Source organism: Rattus rattus, chromosome 9 (assembly GCF_011064425.1).
Source record: "Rattus rattus isolate New Zealand chromosome 9, Rrattus_CSIRO_v1, whole genome shotgun sequence".
Taxonomy (NCBI): Eukaryota; Metazoa; Chordata; class Mammalia; order Rodentia; family Muridae; genus Rattus; species Rattus rattus.
Window position 1 is genome coordinate 87,423,756 of NC_046162.1, and position 21,772 is coordinate 87,445,527.

The 21,772-nt window shown below is 44.4% G+C and overlaps 1 protein-coding gene and 1 long non-coding RNA gene across 2 annotated transcripts; both read right to left on the reverse strand.

Moving 5' to 3' along the window:
- Positions 1–493: 493 nt before the first annotated feature.
- Positions 494–4,842, reverse strand: LOC116910383 (schlafen family member 12-like). The gene is made up of 3 exons (XM_032914227.1): positions 3,849–4,842; positions 1,446–1,562; positions 494–1,032 (listed from the first exon to the last, which is right to left on the reverse strand). Exons 1-3 carry the CDS (start codon positions 4,840–4,842, stop codon positions 494–496), a joined length of 1,650 nt encoding a protein of 549 aa, XP_032770118.1.
- A 9,573-nt stretch (positions 4,843–14,415) lies between these two features.
- On the reverse strand, positions 14,416–15,367 carry LOC116909515. The gene is made up of 2 exons (XR_004389078.1): positions 15,295–15,367; positions 14,416–15,187 (listed from the first exon to the last, which is right to left on the reverse strand). It is a non-coding gene; the product is annotated as an uncharacterized LOC116909515 (long non-coding RNA).
- Between the last annotated feature and the right edge of the window lie 6,405 nt (positions 15,368–21,772).

Consider the following 21,772-nt stretch of genomic DNA (forward strand, 5'->3'; position numbering starts at 1 on the left):
AAAAAATTAGCAGTGTATAACTGTATCTGTGTGTAGCTGTGGGGTGGGACTTCATGGGTCACATCACCATATGTAAGGCAGATACAAACTCCTTGAGTTTATTTTCTCTTTCTCACACCTAGATCCCCGGGGCTGGAGCTGCAGCAAAAGTTACAACATATATAATCACCCCCAGGGGACAAAGGTTGACAAATTTAATCATTCACAAATGTAGATATAAAGGAGAACGTTTCCAAATAATGCACAACACTCGTATGCATTAACACCTCAAAGGGTATTTACAATCCAGTAAATACCCTTTCAGGTGTTAATCAGCAGCACAAAGAACTCGATGACATGAATGTCATCGACTGTTAATGAACAACGTTGAATAATATTGCCATCTTCATATCATACTATCAATACCTCATAGGGAACAACATGATAAATAATTTTCTTTGTTCTGATCTCTAGCTAGAGTGCCTTCTGTGCATTAAAGGCACCATGCATTTCATCAGAGAGAAGGAGTAGTTACACGGATTACACAATACTTCAGCAAAGCCTTCTCCAAGTCCCTTACTGTCTTTGTTGTCAGATAATATTTTGTGGGATAGTGTATTTTCGAGCTTGAATCATAAAGAGACACTGCCTTGTTAAGACACAAGTATGTTATCTTTGTCAAAATGCCTACTTTCCCAGTGCAACCACTGAGATTTATCAGCGTCTGCTTTAGTGTTAGGGCGGTTTGTCTATAATAGCCCTTTAACTCAGCGCCTAGTTCCCTCAGAAGAGTGCTGTCATCTTCCAGGTCTTCACCTCCCAGGACAAAGCCATGCAGGGTCAGGAGACTGTCCTGGGAAATACGAAGCGTATCCAAGATGACTCCGTGCTTGTCTTGCAAGGGTAGATCCAAAGCCCACCTCTTAGTGACGACCAGCGTTCCATTAGGAAGCGAGTCCAACTGTGCCCAGAGCAACTGCTCATGCGCTTCCTGTGGTGAGACCAGTTTCCCGCAGAGGGCTTCTGGAGAGCCAATCACCTTTCCAGATATCGCTAGACAAGAAAAGAAACACAACAAATTATCACTGTGGAGGAAATCCATTTTGTCTGTCTCCATATGACCCAATATTACACTTTATATGTGACATGTACATATTACATATTGTTAGGTACTGTCTTTGCTCGCTCTCTCTGTCTCTGTCTCTCTCTCTTTCTCTCTCTCTCTCTCTCTCTCTCTCTCTCTCTCTCTCTCTCTCTCTCTCTCTCTCTCTGTGTGTGTGTGTGTGTGTGTGTGTGTGTATGATGGGGAGGGTTACTGTTTGGGACAAAGTTACTGGAAGGACCTGAAAACAAGTAACACTCCCAGTGCAGGAAGCCTGGAGACACCTTTCACCACAGAGCCCAGCTGAGGAAGGAGGCTGGAACCTAGTCACGGCAACCAAGGTAGGCAGCCACAGTGAATCTACCTGGAAGGCGAGCACTCTGCTGAAGAGCATCAGGATTGTCAGAAGGACAGCAGCTAAGGGGACTGTGTGGCAGTCTGCTTGACTGAAGAGGGCCTTCATTGTTTTGCTTAGAAAAACCATTGAAGACAAAGGCAATTTTAAATTTCCATAGGGCATGCTATTCAATAACTATTGCAAGTGCACTGAAAGTCCCAGTTGAACTGTATATTCTTAATAGGAAATGGGGTTAGATAACTGAGGTTAAATTTTGAGGTCAAATACAAATCCCCAAATTACACTTTGATGCTACTAAAGTCCTCTACACGACCCTAAATAAAAAAAAGTAACAGTAATGTGTTCAATGTATTAATTAAATGGATATGTTTTACTTTGTGTTCTTTGATTTTACAAAGTGAACATGGGCTTGCACAGCCCCGCGTGGCAGCAACTGACTACGTAGGCAAGGGTGAGCTTGAATTTCTTATCCATCTGCCTCCAATTCCAGAGACTGTGGGCCCTAAGTGGATCACCACGACAAGCCTTAGGGTTTTATGGAGCACAGTGAGTGAAGCCAGGGCCTCTTACAGGCTAGGGAAGCATCCTATCAACTAAGAAAATTCCCCATGTTTGCTTTCCTTTAACAGCAGTTAAATCCAGGGGGGTAAAATGCAGCCCTGGTGAAGACATGAGTTTGTGAAGCATCTGAGGAAGCTGATGTTTTCAGAGACTGCATAAGTTGCTGATGCTAGTTTCACGTCAGGCTTTCCTGGCCTGAAAGCAGATAAAATGGCAGCACTATTCTTCCTTTTGGAGTAACATTTGAGGTTCTATTTGTGTGCCAGTGTGAAGAAGGGAAGAATCTCTAAGGCAGAGGAACGAATGGGGAAAAAGAGCCAAAGAAAGAATAAGGGGTTGATGAGGGACAGATTCTCAAAGGAGCACAGGTTAGCCCAGGCCCCACAGTAATGAGGCCCATACCTGCTTGACTAGCAATCAAAATGGCCAAACGCTGGAATGTATTCTTTTCATAACCCGATTTTCTCCCTTTTCTTTTTTTTTTTTTGTCATTTTGTTTTTCACTAATCTTTCTATTCATTTACATCTCAAATGATATCTCGTTTCAAGGTTACCCTTCTACAAACTGCCCTTCAACATCTGCCCTTTCCCCCTCCCCCCTCTTGCCCCAGAATTCCCCTACGCTGGGGCATCAAATCTCCATAGGACCAAAGGTCTCTCCTTCCATTAATGTCAGACAAGGTCATCCTCTGCTATATATGTATCTGGAGCCATGGATCCCTCCCTGTTCACTCCTTGGTTTTTGGTCTAGTCCCTGGGAGCACTGGGTGGCCGACCAGCTGATGTTGTTCTTTCTATGGGGTTGCAATCCCCCTCTGCTCTTCCAGATCTTCTGCAACTCCCCCACTGGTGTCCCCGAGCTCAGTCTGATGGTTGGCTCCAAGCATCCACATTGGCACTGGTCTCTTGTTGGCTGAACTTCCCAAGGAACAGCCACCCCAGGTTCCTGTCAGCAGTTGTCTTTGACTACAGAAATAGTGTCAGGTTTGGTGTCTGCAGACAGGATGGATGCCCAAGGGGGCAATCTCTGAATAGCCCTTCCTTCAGACTCTTTTTGTCCCTGTCTTTCCTTTGGACAGGAACGTTTCTGGTTTGAGATAGGTGGGTGGCCCCATCTCTCAACCAGCGGCCATACCTGTGTACCGGAATATAAACTGATTTTCTAATGTGCTTGTCACACTGTTAGTGAAAGATGACTGAAAAAGAAAGTTGACAATGAAAAAGGAGATCAGGGCAGTGGTTACCTGAGGGTGAGCTATAGAAGCCTTGTTGTAGGAGAGATATGAACAAGCAACGGCCTGGAATGAGGCAAGAGGGACTGGATAGGCAACTCTGCCTGGATGTGTGAAGGTCAGTGTACAGGAAGGACAGTGACCATGCAAGGCTGTGCTGTTCAGCTTTCTGAGGGAAATGAGTAAGCCATGAGGCCAGGACAGGACAACGCTCTCACTATTATGGTGTAAAAAGCTGGGCTGCATTTTCCTCTGGCCTGAGACTTGGCGGGGATCTCAGCTTGAGCTCCTGGGAGAGATGAAAAGACCTAGAGAGGAATTATGAAGCCTGGCCCCTTCCTGTTCCTGCTCCAGTTCTAGAGAGGCAGATTGCATGAGACGTGGTCACTCTGAAGGAAACACCTCACAGTACTACATAAGCAGGTAATGTACGTTCTATAGGGAATATTCTAAGTGGGTCAAAAAAACAAGGGGTTGTGAACTACAGATTGTATCTAGCAGAGATCAATAAATTAGCTGTTGATATTTGAGGACTTCTCAGGCTGCCCAAGTCCCAGAAAGCATCTTCCAACCCCCTCAGCCCAGAGGAAGCTGATTATTAATCTCTGTTTCTCACATGCTGGGCCATCCATCTGGCGTTTCACCCATTCCTCTGCGGTAAACCTCTTCACACAGCTGTCTTCCACGTGCCAGGATTCGGGCTCTGCAGCGAACACTGCACAGCAGAATCTCTCCACTCTGAGCGCACACACGTATGAACATGCGGCTCCGGGTTTGTGCACTTCCATGAATTTGCACGTGTACTTGATCTTCTCCTTCTCCTCACAGAAGTGAGTGACAGGCAGCTGTCGGATGCACTTTTCTATTTCACTCTCTAGATGCACAAGGTCGCTCTTCTCTGCTTCAAAGCCAGTTATTTGCTGTTTTTTCCCATCCAAGCCAATGAACAAATATCCCCCATCGGCGTTTGCAAATGAAGAAACAATTTGAGGGAGGATCTCTAAAATATTTTTCATAGGAGTCAATTTTACTTCAGCATGTGTGGATTTAGTGAAACAGAATGTCTCTTTATAGGCAAAACAGTCTCTGTTAAATAAGTTAAGACATTCATTTAGTATTTCATTACAGTCGATTATTCCAGGTGATCTCCCTTTGGAACATTTCCTGGATTTGAGGAACTTCACTGCATTGACTGCTTTCAGTTCAATTGAGGATGAGATGCTTCTGCTGTACAAGTTGGTTTTCAAGGTGGTGATCCCTGGACCTCTCTGATTCACCATCCATGCTTTCACAAAAATGAAAAAATAGTCTTTGTCCTGCATGTAATCCAGATATTCATGAGGAAGTTTCAGGATACCAGGTAAGGAATTTACCAAATCCTGTCCTATTCCATCTCGGGTGAAGCTGTAGTCTTGATTTTTAATGCGAGCCTTGACCACGCCCCCTCCAGAATTCAGCAGGGTACACACAGCCTGTAAGAAATTTTTGGTCTCCTTTCTTCTCCGTTGACTATCTTTCATTGAATTCCTATTTTTCTCTCCAAGTGTGATTTCTCCTATAGACAGAACCAGTTCAGCGTAGTCTGTGTCCTGATCGACAGTGATGCTCATTTTCCAGTCACTGTCTCTGTTTCCCAGATGAAATCCTCTCCTGGAAGACAGACAGGGTCATTACAGAAGGGTCTAAGCAGTTAGAGTTAGCCCTGCTTCACCAGACACAGAGCACAACCATCTCAGCTGCTCTGGATAAGCAAGTATGAAGGTCGGATGTGACATTCGTTTAGGGACTGTGGGGGTTTGAATATCCTTGGGCCATGGAAAGTGGCACTACTAGGAGGTGTGATCTTATTGGAGGAGATGTGTCCTTGTTGGAGGAAGTGTGTTACTGGGTAAATGGTCTTTGAGAGCTCCTAGTGCTCAAGCTCTGTCTAGAGAAGAAGGGAGACCCATCCTGGTTGCCTTAGGATGAAAACGTAGAAGTACTGGCCTCCAGGATCATGTCTAGCTGAATGCTGCAATGCTTCTCACTATCACGACAATGAACTGAACCTGCGAAACTGTAAGCCAACTCCAATTAAATGTTGTCCTTTGTAAGTGGTACTTACCTTGGTTGTGACAGCTGTTTACAGCAATGAAGCCCCAAAATAAGACAGAAGTTGGTAACAGAGAGTGAGTATTGCTGTGCTAGGCCTGACCAAGTTTTGTTTAGAGGAATGTGGATTTTGGAGCTTTGGATTGGGAAAGCAATGGAATGCTTAATGGGCCATATTAGTAGAAATATGGAAGACATTGGTGCTGAGGGTGATTTGAATTCTGGGGGCCTGGCTTAAGAGGTTTCAGAGGAGCAGAATTTTACTATGTTGTCTAGAGACCATTCTTGTGATGTTTTGGTGAAGAATGTTGCTGACATTTTTAACTCTTCTGAAGGGGCTGCTAGAGGATAAGATGAAGAGATTCAGATTATTGCACTGACGGAGGAGGGCCCAAAAAAGCCCAGCTTCTTCTCTCCCTCTCTCCCTCTCTCTGTCTCTCTGTCTTTCTTTGTCTCTACTCCTTCAACTCCCCTCTCCATGCCCTGAATAAACTATATTCTAACTATACCATTGTGTGTGTGGCTGGTCCCTCAGGGGGAAGGGATACCTAAGCATGGGCCTGCAGTTTCCTCGGTTTCCCAGCCATAAGCCCCATATCCCATCCCCCTCCCCTTCTACTATAAGGGTGTTCCCACCCCAACCACCCCCTTCCCATTCCCAACTGACATTCTCCTGCATTGGGGCGGGGGTTGGGGGCAGGAGACCAGCCTTGGCAGGACCAAGGGCTTTTCCTCCCATTGGTGCCCAACAAAGCCATCCTCTGCTACATAGGCAGGTGGAACCACAGGTAAGTCCATGTTTATTCTTTGGGTAGTGGTTTAGTCCCTGGGGAACTCTGGTTGGTTGGTATTGTTGTTCTAATGGGGTTGCAAGCCCCTTCAGCTCCTTCAGTCCTTTCTCTAATTCCTCCAACAGGGACCCTGTGCTCAGTTAATGCTTGCTGTTAGCATTGGCCTCTGTGTTTGACTTGCTCTGGTGTTGTGGTTTGCCCTGTAGTTATCTGCATTTTGATGTTAATTCTGCTGCCCCAAGGCCGGCTGCCTAGTCATTACTCAGGACTCAGATGACTTCACCAGAACCTTCTCTCCATTTAATTTGTAAAATACAGGTGAGGGCACCTACAGGATAGAAGAAGGCCTGTAATTGGATGAGAAGGCGGGAGAAAATTTGAAGGAAGAGGAGGAGACTGGAACGGAAAGAGGGAGAGACAGAGGGGAGAGAAAGGAGCTGTCGGACAACATGGAAGGTGACGTTAAGATTCCACTCTGTATTACAGGTTGTTATTATTGTGCTTAAGGGATGGATGATATTGGGCTTTGTATGTTTAGGTGGGCAATTCTATCTTATCAATTGGGTCAAAGGTTATTGTGTTGTGTGTTGTTTCATGTAGCCATTTAAGTGTAGGAAAGTGTGCGGAGGCGGGAGACACTGAGCCACCACAGAGTTGGGATGTGTGTTTCTGGCATGGAAACAGGGATGGAGCAAAGGTGAGACGCTTTGCTGACTGAGACTTAGGATATCGAGCAGATATCTTGGGGCGCCACAGTGCCCGACGTAATGGGGAATAAAAGACATTTGTTATATTTTTACAGCAACACTCTGACTGAGACTCTCAGGAGACAGCTACTGAAAGGAAAATTATACAGATTTAAGGTTTAAAAATATAAAATTAAAAGAATAAGTTTCAAAATCCACAGACTCAGGGCTAAACACTGTCCAGGCACGGCGGGGCCCGCCCTGCAGCCAGGACTGACAGGCCATAAAGATAAAGAAAAGGAATGCAGGAACCAGCCCAAGCTATCAGGACTGACTCATAAACCATTTGGCAGGAGGGCACCTCCCCCAGCTTACTCAGAGTCACGCCTTAACCAGATGTCCTTTAAACCCTGATAAGCCCCTGGCTTCTAAAATCCTGAACGCCCCAGTCAGCACGTACTCTTCTGCTGTGCTGTAATTTCACTGCTACGTTTGAATGAGCCAATCACTTATAGCCGCGCCGACTGTCCCCAACCCCCTGTTCCTCACCCTATAAAAACCCCTTGCTTCTAAAAGTCTGGGTCGACACCTCTGTCTCCTGCGTGGGATACATGTCGGCCCGGAGATCCCCGTAATAGATCTCCGTAATAAACCTCACCTTTGCTTATTACATCCAAAATGGTCTCTCTGTGTCTGGGGTCCACGATTTCCCAAGACTTGAATAAGGGTCTCTCTCTTCGGGGATCTTTCACTACATCAGGCTGTATGTATATATGCTGTGTATCCAGGTGGGGCAGGCTCTGAATGGTCATTCCTTCAGTCTCTGCTCCAAACTTTCTCTCCATATCCTCTCCTATGAATATTTTTGTTCCGCCTTTTAAGAAGGACTGAAACACCACACTTTGGTCACCCTTCTTGAGCTTCATTGGTCTGTGGGTTGTATCTAGGGTCATTCACGCGTTTTGAAGTTCTTGTCCTACAGACCTTTCACTTGCTTGGTTAGAGTCACATGGAGGTATTTTATGTTATTTGTGACTATTGTGAAGGGTGTCATTTCTTTAATTTCTTTCTCAGCCTGTTTATCCTTTGAGTAGAGGAAGGCTACTGATTTGTTTAATTTTATACCCAGCCACTTTGCTGAAGTTGTTTATCAGGCTTAGTAGGTCTCTGGTGGAAGTCTTGGGGTCACTTAGGTATACTATCATATCACCTGCAAATAGGATATTCTGACTTCTTCCTTTCCAATTTGTATCCCTTTGATCTCCTTTTGTTGTCTGATTGCTCTGGCTAGAACGTCAAGGACTATGTTGAATAAGTAGGGAGACAGTGTGCAACCTTTAGTCCCTGGTTTTATTGGGGTTGCTTCAAGTTTCTCTCCATTTAGCTTAATGTTGGCTATTGGTTTGCTTTACATTGCTTTTACTGTGTCTAAGTATGGGCCTTGAATCCTGATCTTTTCAAGACTTTAATCATGAAGGGGTGTTAAATTTTGTTAAATGCTTTCTCAGCATCTAATGAAATGATCATGCTTTTTTTTTCTTTGAGTTTGTTTACATAGTGGATTACTTTGATGGATTTCTGTATATTGAACCATCCCTGCATCCCTGGGATGAAGCCTACTTGATCATGATGGATGATTGTTTTGATGTGTTCCTGGATTTGGTTTGCAAGAATTTTCTTGAGTATTTTTGTGTCAATATTCATAAGGGAAATTGTTCTGAAGTTCTCTTTCTTTGTAGGGTCTTTGTGTGGTTTAAGTATAAGAATAATTGTGGTATCATAGAAGGAACTGGGCAGTGCTCCTGCTGTTTCTATTTTGTGGAATAGTTTGGACAGATATTGGTATGAGGTCTTCTATGAAGGTCTGATAGAATTCTACACTAACCCCATCTGGTCCTGGGCTCTTCTTGGTTGGAAGACTTTTAATAACTGCTTCTATCGCTTTAGGAGTTGTGGGATGTTTAGATGGTTTATCTGGTCCTGATTTAACTTCGGTATCTGGTATCTGTCTATAAAATTGTCCATTTCCTCCAGATTTTCCAAGTTTGTTGAATATAGGCTTTTGTAGTAGGATCTGACTTTTTTTGAATTTCCTCAGTTTCTGTGGTTATGTCTCCCTATTCATTCCTGATTTTGTTAATTTGGATACACTCTCTGTGCCCTCTGGTTAGTCTGGCTAAGGGTTTATCTATCTCCTTGATTTTTTCAAAGAACCAGCTCCTGGTACTGTTGATTCTTTGTATATTCCTTTTTGTTTTTACTTGGTTGATTTCAGCCCTGAGTTTGATTATTTCCTGCCTTCTACTTCGCTTGGATATATTTGCTTCTTTTTGTTCTAGAGCTTTTAGGTGTGCTGTCAAGCTGCTAATGTGTGCTCTCTCCTGTTTCTTTTTGGAGGCACTCAGAGCTCAGCTTCCTGCGCACGCAACTTCCACACCGAACGTGTTGGTCTTTGCTGCTTTGTCCCTACTTACCAGGCATTTCTAGGTCTAATTCACAGTACCCAACAAACAGTATCTCTACATGGCCATTTAAGTGGCACTTTTAAAACAACTTTCTACATAACCATCCGTAGGCTTTCCCTTCTCCCCTTCATTCTCTTGCTCTGCCACTTGTAGCTGAAAGGCTGCTGCTTTCCCTTGGTCGTCTACCCTGACCCCTACTCTGTCTTTCTCTCTGTCTCTGTCTCTCTGACTCTCCCCACCTGGCTGTCCAGCATTTGTGATGTGGGTAGGAGCTCTGAGGCTGCGGCAGAAAAATGCAGCTTTCGCCCTGTCCCACTTGCTTGTGTCTGTGCTGTGCAGGTAGACTTGTGCTGCCACTTTCACTGCTGCTGTCTCTGTGTGCTGGACAGCTAGGGTGACAGGCAGATAGGGGAGGGGAGAAAACTTCTCCCTCAGTGTGCATGCCATCTGGCCTTTTGTGGTTCCTGGGGGTCTGCAGGCTGTGCACAGGAATTTCCAGCCCCTGCCACAGCTTGGGGTGCCAGGTGCCTCAGCTGCACGTGAGGGTGTGCCTGTCTCTGGCTCAGTGAACCCGCCCAGGTCTAACCAGAGCAGGTCAAAACTTCAGTGTTGATCAGGGCTAGGATCGCACATGTGTATAGCCATCTGCTCTCTTTGCATTAGTTACAGCAATGCCAGTCCCCAGAGCCTCTCCCCAGCTCCTCTGATGTTCTCTGTTTCATTCTCAGTTCTTTCCAGGGGAATCAGGCACTGCCTGCCCAGAGCCTGCAGCCCAGAGCCACCACTGTCAGCCCTCTGGTTCCTTTCCAATCTGGTCCACATTGACTCTAAGCCAAGTGTACAACAGACAAAACTGTCATTTGTCTCTGTGTGTGTACCTCTTCACGCCTTTTCTCTACTGATATAAGTCACTTAAGAAGTCAAGGTCACTTAACAAGGTAAAGTTTCCATTGTATCCTGCCTTGGCAAATAATGATTTTTTTTAAACAATACAAGGTTAAAGACCACTGCCTTTTATAAAGATATGCTGACCCTTAGCTTTTCTACTGCCTTTCAGGTATAGTATGCTCTCTTAGCCAGTACATTCTCGAAAGCAAACACAGGTTGTCCAACTCATGTATGTTCAATAATTACTATTGTCAACAGAGAATCCCAAAGTCTGACCGTTATGCCCTAAGGTCTCTGAGAAGATATGGTCACAGCAACAAGGGTCTACCTGGATTGCAGTATGGTAACCATTGAGAAACACCGCCATTGCCTTGCCCACTGCCAGTGCTAGGTCTACACTGTGAACAAACCAGGATACCCTGAGAGTCAAATGTCTCATATTGCCCAAGTCAAGGTGCATCATTTCTCATTTTACATGTATCTAACTCCACAGGAAAAGGGATTTTTCTTTCTTCTGGGCTGAAAAGCCAGACTGACTCCAGCCATGTTGCCATGGAGACCACAGGGACCTGAGAACTGTTTAGGTAGTGGACCATAGGTGAAGCTCTGTCATTTTTATTAGTACATGACTCCCAGGTTATAATTTATTCCCAGATTTCTGACTATATTGACAGCTAAGGTAACTGTAGCTTGACAGTTAGAAAACAGACCTAGCTCCTTACAATAGGTAACCCACCACTATATTTGCTCATTAATAAATTGGTTAACTAGCTAAGACTGCTAGATTTCTTACAGACTTCATGATAAACACTACATAAGTTCAGATGTAAGCTCCCACAGATGTAACCTGCTACTTCCTTACCTAAACTCAGTTTCCAATGACTAAATAAACTCAATTCTATCCTATACCATTGTGTGGCTGGTCCCTCAGGGGGAAGGGGTGCCTCAGCATGGGCCTGCAGAGACACCCCCTTCCCACACACCTGGCTACACATCCACTAAACATATTCCTTCTCTCCTTTATAAAACACAACACCTTCTATCCCCCTTTTCTCTCCTAACTGGTATTAGGGTATTAGCTAGATTAAGAAAAGGGGGGGAGAAAGGCTGTGTAAGAACCCAAACAGTAGGCAAAGGCCTGTCGTGGCTGGCAGCTCACTACCATCTGTAACTTCCGTTCCAGAGATCAGCCTTTTCTAGCTTCTGTGGGCACCAAGAACACACCGTGTACACATACATGTACACAGGGAAAACCACAATCTTAGTGTTCTATTGCTGTGAGGGGACAACATGTGCAAGACAACTCTTACAAAGTAAAACATTTAATTTGGGTTGACTCCCTGTTTCAGAGGTTCAGTTCATTATCTTCAGCTGGAAGCATGGCAGCCTCCAGGCAACCATAGTGCTGGAGGAGCCAAGAGTCCTGTCTTGGTCGGCAAGCTGCAGAAGGGGACCGTTTCCCACAGGCAGCCAGGAGGAGGTTCTGATTCCATACTGTGTGGAGCTTGAGCATAGGAGACCTTAAAGCTTGTCTGCACAGTGACATGCTTCTTCCCACAAGACATGCTTCTTCCTACTCCAACAATGTAACACCTCCTAATAATGCCACTCTCCATAGTCCAGTACTGAAACACATGCATCTATGGGGGCCAAACCTACTCAAGCCACCACATAGGCATGCACATAAAACAACCAGAGATAAAACTTTGAAAAACCTTCTAAGTACCAGAGGAAGAGGATGAATACCGAGAAATTGTGTCTGCTGGACATGACGAGGCCACTGCACTCAAGACTTTTCATGGTATCATGAACTGCACAAGATCAAGTCAACAGTGTCATTCAACTTTGCAGCAAGCAGAGTTACCTAGAGTCAGTGGGCCCCAAAGAATTAATTAATGGATGGGAAGAGAAAATCATGTGAGGTATGGCTTGAAGAATATTTAGGGAATGAAAGCAGAGAGACACATAAAATCAGGATATAATGTTACGCATAGGAAATTATTCAAGACTAAATAAAAGGTTTTCTATTAAAGTTAAGAAAATAAAAAACACTCAAATTACACTCCCGTGCACATACCCTAAAGCCTCTAGGCCATTGCACCCGACACACATGTGCACACACTCAGGTGGGTTGTCTTCCTGTTCACAGCAGCTGAGTTACAGAATAAGCAAAGGGTGAACAGGATGAGGAAACCACAGATGTGTGTACAATTAAGCTCCCTGAATGCTCAGCCTGAACTGAGGTTTACTCAGCCATAAGGAAGAATGAGATGCATCATTACAGAAAAATGGATGGAACTGAGCATTCTATGAAATAACATGACACAGAAGGACAAATACTGTATATTTATTCTCACATGTAGAACACAGCTTTTTGAAACCAACAGGTAGTAACCAATGGTGGGGCAGACGCAGACCGACATATGTGTTCACAAATGATTTCTAGACTTCATATCAGTCTTCTCTCCTCTCTGTCTCTCTCCTGTGTGTGCACTACATCTTCTGTTTCTGTCTTCTGCCTGTGTAGTTTTAATCCGATTTCATAATTTGACTTTATTAAGAATGCTGCAACACCAAATCCATGCAGCTGTTTCTCTGACGTAAGGACTGACTTGTTGAGGTGGCGCCATGTTTTCCAAGATATTCACTCTCATTCTCACTCTTCTCATGACACTCCATTTCTCCAAGTCCATGACAACATTGACAGAACCTAGGTCATGCAGTTCACAACCCCATGAGACTGCAGTTTCAAGGGCAGTGACAACTTCTTCCAGCATCCACATGCTCCTCCATTCATGTACTCATGTGTACACACACACAAACACACACACACACAAAGACATACATTCAGACCCACAAATTTAAATTAGTCTTTCAAAGAGTCACAAGCTAGTAAGCTCAGCAAAGGTGGGTTCAACATATTTGGTGCTTATCTGGAAAACTTATTTTCTCCTTTGACACATTTAATTGCAGTCTTCAATGCACATCTTTATGGCTGAAGGTGGCACTCCGTGTTTATGTGTATGTATGTTGACCGGGGTGCAGATCTATGTGCAGGTGCTTGTTTACCTGTTCTCCTGGAGAACAAATGACAGTGTCAGTGTCATCCTCTGAGACAGGGTCTTTCTTTGGCCTGCAGCTTACCACTCAGGCGGGCTAAGCTACTAGCCAGTGAGCTCCAGGGTCCTCCTGTGTCTACTTCCCCAGCACTGCAATCAGGGCATTTCATGTGGAATTGGGGTACCAAATTCAGGTCTTTCTGTGTTCAGGGCAGTCACTTTGTCAGCTGAGCTGTGTTTCCCAGTCCCTAAGATGACACCTATGAAATAATTAAATTCTTTCCTTATACTAACTTGAGCCCTGGGCCTCATGGAAGGTTCAGAATGTGGGGTTAATTGGAATTGGCATTCAAAGTGTAATACTTGTTTACTTTGAATTTCATAGTTTAGTCTGGTAAGAAGATTCTTGGTTTATTAATTCATCATTCTAAATTAGCTTACAGAGTAACAGGTCTAAGAATTACTTTATATATTTTGTGTAGTTGTTGCTACACAACATCTCACAACTCCCTCTGCATCTCAGTGCCTCTTATGCTCTTCACTGGGTGTCAAAGACCAGCTCTGACAGCCAGGGTGAACTGAGGTGAGGCATAGAGTTGGTGATTGATCACTCACCAAATTTTTCTCTGGGAGAACCAAGCTTGATACTCTAGAACTGTAAAGTATGCCCTGGGGCCTGTGAAAATTCTCTGAGGCCAGTGTAAGATTCTGGAATCTCTCTGGAGCTGTTGAAAAGGATGAAAGAACATATACATACGTAAGTATACACACACTTTCACATACATACCTACATACATACCTACATGCATACATACATGCATGCATGCATACCTACATACAAACATGCATACATACATACATATGTACATGCATACATACACACATACATACATGCATAATACCTACATATATACAAACATACCTACATACATACATGCATACCTATATAAATACATACATACATACCTACAAACATACATACACACCTATCTACCTACATACATGCACACATACCTACATACATACCTACATAGATACATGCATGTATACATGCATACATACATACTTACATGCATACATACATACCTACAAACATACAAACATATATAGCTACATACATACATAACTACATAATACATGCATACACACATACATACATGCATACATACATACATTTGGTAGAAGGAGCAGAGCTCCAACGAGCAAAATCCATCAACTTTATTTTTTCTCACACAGCTTGTATATCCCAACAAAATCTTTCCAGCAATTCAAATATCACAATGTGTTTATATTCTATTTTCCTTTGAGTGAATGATTACAGTGAGTATACATAAGGAAAAAACATGTTTCCCAACACCTCACACATGATCAAATGTTTTACATATTACGGATAAACAAAACCACACCAAACTATTCTCGAGAGCCCATATACATTCGTAACCAACCGACTTGTTACATTGCCAAAGTGTAAGGAAGAAAGGTAATTTTCTCAGCCAGTTTCTCTTATCGACATCCTGCAATTGTTTTATTGTCCATCTTAAGATATAATCTTATAAAAATCTTAAGAACATCACAAATTTAAACCTTCATATAAAACAGTCCTTATTACTGTAAATCCTCAGGGCATATCTACTTATTAAGAATTTTTTTTCATAAATCCTGTCAGGAATCTGAGGGTAAAAATGAGTAGAAGACATTAGTCATCACCTTGATCGCCAGCCTACCTTCAGCAAGAGAGGCACATCAGCTAGTATTAGCTGGGTGGTCATTGTTCTTGTTCCCTGTCTTCAAAAGACTGTGCCTTTCTGAATTTCAAACTGTTCCCTAAGATTTTCCACATCAAAACCACCAGCAAAAGCATGCTAACCTAAGTTTACTACAATGTACTCTTCCAAACTTTTACTAACAGTCTACATCTCTCTAAGTCCTTTCTGAGGGTGGTGGTGGAATCATTAATCTGCTCCAGTAGCAATACCTGCAAGAGATCACAGTTCTTGTAAGTACCGAGGATGCCGCCTAGGGAGGGGCCGGAAGACTCCTTAGATTTTCATACAGCCCACGGATTATAAGGGATGTGCTGACCTTGAAGGGAAACTCCACAACAGCATGAAGTCCTCAGGACAGGTAGACTTCCGGGCTCTGCCTCCGATGTGCTTGTGCTAACCGATAACGAGATCTTAAAGCTTCCTCCTGCATGGAAGCAAACATTTGGGTATACCTTTTCACCCATATATCACAGAGGCTCTATTTTCCTCCCGGTTTAACCTGACATTCACGAGAGAAAGTAGAGTTCCACACTTTTTGAGCCAAAATTGAAACAAGCTTTAATCAAATACTGGACAGTCTTAGGTCTCGAACCTGGGACAAATGGTTGAGGTGCCTATTTAATGTCAAAGCAGACAGGAGCACTAGGTTCTCCGTGCTCCCTACCCTGAATTCTCCAGCTCAGGGCTGGCCCGTATTTCTCCAGCTATACTTCCACATGTGAGTCAACCATTTTTGGTTATCAGATCCCTTTGTCTCTCCTCGTTGTTATTTTCTTATAAAAAGAAAGAGAGGAAGGCAGGGATATGTTTGCTGGAGGTGTGGTAGGTTGTGGAGGAGGGGGTGCCTCTGCAGGCCCAGGCTGAGGCACCTCTTCCCCCTGAGGTGCCAGCCACAGGATGGCATAGTATAGAATAGAGTTCATTTACAGCACGGGGAGAGGTGTTGAGGGAGTAGAGATGGAGAAAGGCAGAGAGAGAGAAAGAGAGAGAGGGGGGAGGGGATGGAGAGAGAGGGGAAGAAGATAAGGGAACAAGGACAAGAGAAGAAGAGAGCAAGGGTGAGGAGGGGATAGGCAGCCCCTTTCATAGTGAGTCAGGCACACATGGCCACTGCCAGGTTACTATGGGGCAGAGCCTAGACAAAATGCCAACACTGACTGCTGTACCTAGTACCTCTCTTTCCTCCCTCCCTCTCCTCCAAAGGTTAGGGCCATGTTTGTTCTGACTCTCCAAGCTGATTCTGCCTGTGACTGTTTCCCTTTTATCCACAATAAACCGTTTCTTCCTCCATACCTGAACCTGTCCTCTTCCTCGCTTTTTATTTCTTTTCTTCATGTATGTGGTGACGAAAACGAGGGGCAGTCATGGTTTCGTTCTTTTTTTTTCTCTTTTCATCCAGTCAGGATGAAGGATTCTGCCTAGAACCACTCTGGGGCTCCCAGAAAATGGCGGAGGCGGCAGTTTGTGTAGTCATATAAAGGCAAACCCATAAGGCCACTAGATTTGCCATCAGGGCCAATTAGAGGCAAGCACGTATCTTAATGTACTTCCTACCTTAGAACCTTCCCCCCGCCCCCCAGATTCAGGAAAGGGCAAGCATGTATCTTGACTTATTTCCTGCCTTCACATCTCCTGCCTAAGTCCAATCAGAGGCAAGCACTCATCACAGCAAAGGTTCTGCCTCCGCCATACCTCCAGTCTATATGCGATCAAGCACATCCGGTGCCCTTGGGTCAAACAAACTCGTTTAGGAAAATGACAAAACAGTAGCCTCCTGCATTTCAAGAAGATTTTGCCTTTGGGCAAGGGGCTTACAGATTAAAGCCAGTTTTGTCTCATAGACCTCTTCGGCACAGAAGTTAATACTTAGAATATAACTTTGGCTCTGACTCTCCCGCTTCTCCCCTCGAAGCCTTTTCCCCACTTCCTGTGGGCTCCTTCACCTTACTATAAGAGTGTAGCAGTAGGAGTCGTAGTAAGATCTGTGTGCGAGAGAGCACATGCTGTTTTTCTTTCTGATCCTGGGGTGAAACATGTTCTACTTCTAGACAATATTCTATAATCGTGTGTGTGTGTGTGTGTGTGTGTGTGTGTGTGTGTGTGTGTGTGAAAAGTTCCATTAAGTCTATGAAACAAGTTTCCATCATTCATTTGTCTCAGGAAATTGTGTCCTCAGTGAAGAGTGGCTGTCACCAAATGTGGAATCTAAATGGAACATAAGCAGATCTGTGCTCTCCCAGAGGTTACTCTTCTAGACAGTGGCAATATACACCACCCCAGTGTATGCCACTTGGCCAGTATTTGACTTAAAGGTAAGTAAAAAGCTGCAGAGGCAAGAGAATCAACCTAGGTCTTTCTCCTCCTGGAATCATGAGAGGAAACCCCCGGCCCCCTTCCTGTAGCAAAGAAGCTGGCTTCATGGGAAGAGCCTTCTGTACAAACAGACTTTCTGGAATATTCCCTTCCTCCCTTCACCATCTGCACATGCCCGCCTACTCTCCCTCCCCCATCCTTCCTTCTCTCCTCCTCACGATTCTTCTCCTCCTTCCCTCAGCTCCCGTCTTCCTTCCAGATATAGTCATATAGATCTTGCAAATTAGAGAAAATGCCTCCTATGTGTCACGTCGAGCCCTGCTCTTTTCACTAGTCGTGTCACAGTCACTTCATGCAAAGGTGTCATTTCCCTCTCAGTACTGCAGGTGGAACCCCCATTGTCTGCATTTCTTTGTCCCTTCCTCTGTTGATGGATGGCACTGCCCACCCAGTTCTCGGCTACTGTGAGTCTCCAGTGCCACAGTGAACACAGATTCACAGGAATCTGTCCTCTGGCCACCTAAAGTCTCTTCCTTGTTCTAGAAATGTGACATTTAAAAAAAAAAGAAACAAAAACAGTTTAGGCTAAAACTTGTAGCAGTAAACAGTTAAATAATCCTCTACAATGGCATGCTCCTCCCTATGGGCCGGGATGTGCTGGGTTCCCAAGTGAAACACACACACACACATGCAAGTACAGGCAGGCGTGTGTGTGCGCGCACACACACACACACACACACACACACACACACACACACAGCCTTTATATTTCGATATGCCTTCATCAGCTCAATGGCTGAGCTACGTCCTGACCTCCACGTGGCTAATCCACTGACCACCCATAATTCCGATCATTACATACTGAATTCTATATTCTATCTTAGCTGCCCTGGACAAACCTGGGCAGCCCTCTTGGGGTGTTCTTCCCTGGTTCTTACCTGGCACTTATGCTCTCTGTCCCGCACTTTCTTGAGCGTGTTATCTCCTCTCCTCCACTTCTGGAATGGCGGATCTCTTCTTCCCTTTTTCTCCCTGGAGGGGTGGAGGGATACTAAAAGTCCAGGTTCTGTCTGCCCTGTCCAACCATTGGTTTCCGTATCTCTATTTACCAATCAGAACCAACTGGGGGCAGGTTCCTAGAAGCTACTTCCCTGCAGATGTTCTCACCCAAACAGTTTGGGGGACACAAAATAAAACCGGTCACAAAAACTTTTGACCAAACTCAATGGATTAAAGAGTGCATTTTATACAGGGCTTTGGATATGAAGTTTCCTTTTTTTTCCTCTCTCATATATAGGCTAACTTACAAATTCACTTGGAGTTTTAAAACCTTAAGGTTGGATTTTAAAGTTAGCCTGGATTGTGGAGGACGTGAGGGCCAGCCAGGAGATACAGAAGGAACTCATGTAAGCATTTTGGGGAGGCTAAACCAAAAGCTGCTCCTTGTCCTTTTCTGACAGAAAGGGTTAAGTACAGGAGGGGCTGCAGGAAGGATGTGGTAAAGTTCACATACATTCAACACATTGCTCAGGACTCATGGTTATTTTTCTGTGTTTCTCTTCTCTTGTTCTCGGGGACCCTAGGACGTTGTTCCTCCCACATTGGTCGGTTTCTTCCACCTATAGAGGCCCCCGTGTGATTGTAGTTATATAGCGGGACTTTCCGACCCATCAGAGATACAAATTATGACTCCGAGGCTTTTGGCTCTTTTAAAACTTAAGCCTATAGCAGGGCAGATTCCCAGCCAACTTTCTAGCTTATCCCGATTAATCCTGGCATTGCCTTCCACCAAGTGGCTAGCTCTACCTCTCTGCTCCGGTTCAGGTCCGTCTTTCATCTCCTAGTCCCCAGGCAACTTTGGCGCCCTTTCTTTCTTCTTCTGGAGTCCTTCTCCCGGAAGTTCTGCCCTCCACTTCCTGCCCAGCTGCTGACAGACAGCTCTTTATGACCGCCAATAGGCAAGTGAAGAAGGACGAATATTTACAAACTATAAGACCTCTGATGGGCCACAGAAATAAGACTACCAAGATCTGGCTAGTACTCAGTTCTCTGGCTAGTACTCAGATCTCTGGCTAGTACTCAGTTCTCTGGCTAGTACTCAGTTCTCTGACTAGTACTCAGTTCTCTGGCTAATACCTAGTTTGTCGCTGGTTCATTCCTCAACCATTGAATATATAGAGACACACCTTCACATAGTGTACCCCTGACACAACTGTAAGGCTTCACTCTCAGTTTTGGTGCCAAATCATTAGCCCTGGGTTTCCTCAGCTCTGGCCAGTGGATGAAATCAAGAGTTCTGTCTTCTTTCCCCTGAGAAGATTCCATACAGGGATCCTGTGAGCTCCTCTCAGGATATTGATCCACTTGCTTTCAATTTGGCTGGAGATGGTTGAGTTCTTTACTATTACTATTACTATTATTATTTTGATTATTACTATTATTACTATTTTGGCAAAACCAAGGATAAACATACAGAAACCCTGCAGACATCCTCTGGTGATGATGCTGGGAGGCAGCACTCAGAGTGGCCAAGGACCTGTCACGGTCAGCAGTGTTCCAGAGCTTAGCTGCACAATGAAGCCGAGAATTCTCCTGGATGCCTGTCACTCTAGGGATTATGCAAGGAAGCCTCTGAAACAGACTCCTGTCCATTAAATTCTCCTAGTCAGACAGGCAAAACCTCTGTTTGACACCAATTGAATTGTTACAGTTGTCTCTGTTGTCATGTCTCCTTTGTGTCTTAGGGTAATGTCTGATGCATCTTTGTGTGTTAGGACTTGGAGGGCTACACAATTAGATAAGAGGGACTGATGGACCTCTGAAGCAGAGAAGTCCAATGGTTACATGTCCTTGTCATCTCTTATGTATCTGATCTATGTTTGTATGTTCTGACTCGGGGCTTTAAGGCACAGCCGCACCCGGGGCTCCAGATGCAGGCTCTGCTGAGTGTGCCTAGCTCCACCTCCAGCTGCTGTTTGCAAGCAGGCCAGATTGCTGAAAACTTCACATCTTAGAACAAAAGTATGGGTGAAGGGTGGGGTGGGGTAAAGAGTTCACAAATAAAGCTTGAGACCCGATGGGGAGCTTCTAAAAGCCTTGGGCCCCACATGGGAACCGGGTACTGCCAAACTGCCTTGTCTCTGCACTGCATCGGGGCAGAACCAGCTCCTCTCCAAAGTATGGAGGACTCTGACTTCCGTGCCTGTACGTTTTGTCGTCTGTCTTCTGTGTACGAATGCACATAGCCATTGCTTGCTGGTTTCTGACTGTTCTTGAAGGCATGAAGAAATGCTGTTTCTTATTCCTTCTGCCTGTGCTCAGGATTCACCTCTGGTTTTCCTGGTCACTGGGTTTAATATAACAGGAGTTCAAGTGTTGTTTAAATATGGATCATATTCACATGGTTTTATAATGTTCTACTTTATTGCTGGCTCTGAAAATGGGCTTGGTATGACTCGCCCCTTATCAGACCCAGGCAGGTTTTTCGACTCCAGGGTCAGAAACTAAAAGGATTATTGACTTCTAAGTTATTGGATATAGTTAAAAACCTATACCATCTGTAAGGAAGAGGTGAGTTAAAACTGTAGCAGGTTGAACGATTAAAAGCTTATACTTCAAGCACGCTGCCTGATTCTACTCTGGGACATAAACAACACGTGACCCGTCACAGTCTTGACTGTGAGGTGTCAGATTCCTGTATGATTTGGTGTGTGGGAAGGTGCCTGGGACTCAACGGTGTCAGCAGGTGCAAGGTTTCTGCATTTCTTTTTCTTTCTTTTTTTTTTTTTTGGTTCTTTTTTTTTGAGCTGGGGACCTAACCCAGGCCTTATGCTTCCTAGGCAAGTGCTCTACCACTGAGCTAAATCCCCAACCCCGGTTTCTGCATTTCTATTCTTGCTTTTCATTGTAGGTAACAGAGCACGTTGGTTGCCCCAACAGTTCACTTTACAACTGCACCAGCACTAGGAATCTAGCCACAGTAATTAATGAACCCATTGCTTCTTTTAGGAAAACGGTTGGTGCTAAGGCAATGTAATATGCTACGTACCAGTTAGATGGAGCTATCACTTAACTTCAGCTTAAAGTCGATTTTTTTTTCTTTTTAAAAGTAGATGCTAGGGGTTGGGGATTTAGCTCAGTGGTAGAGTGCTTGCCTAGCAAGCACAAGGCCCTGGGTTCGGTCCCCAGCTACAGAAAAAAGAAAAGTTGGTGTTGGGGAGAGAAATCCAAAATTTAACTAAAGTTAGACAAATATATAGTTTTTAAAGATTTACTTATTTTACTAATATGAGTACACGGTAGCTGTCTTCAGAAACACCAGAAGAGGGCATTGGATCCCATGACAGATGGCTGTGAGCCACCCTGTGGTTGCTGGGAATTGAACTCAGAACCTCTGGAAGAGCAGTCAGTGCTCTTCACCACCGAGCCATCTCTCCAGCTGACAAATACATGAACTGTGTTAACTTACTTACTTGGATGTT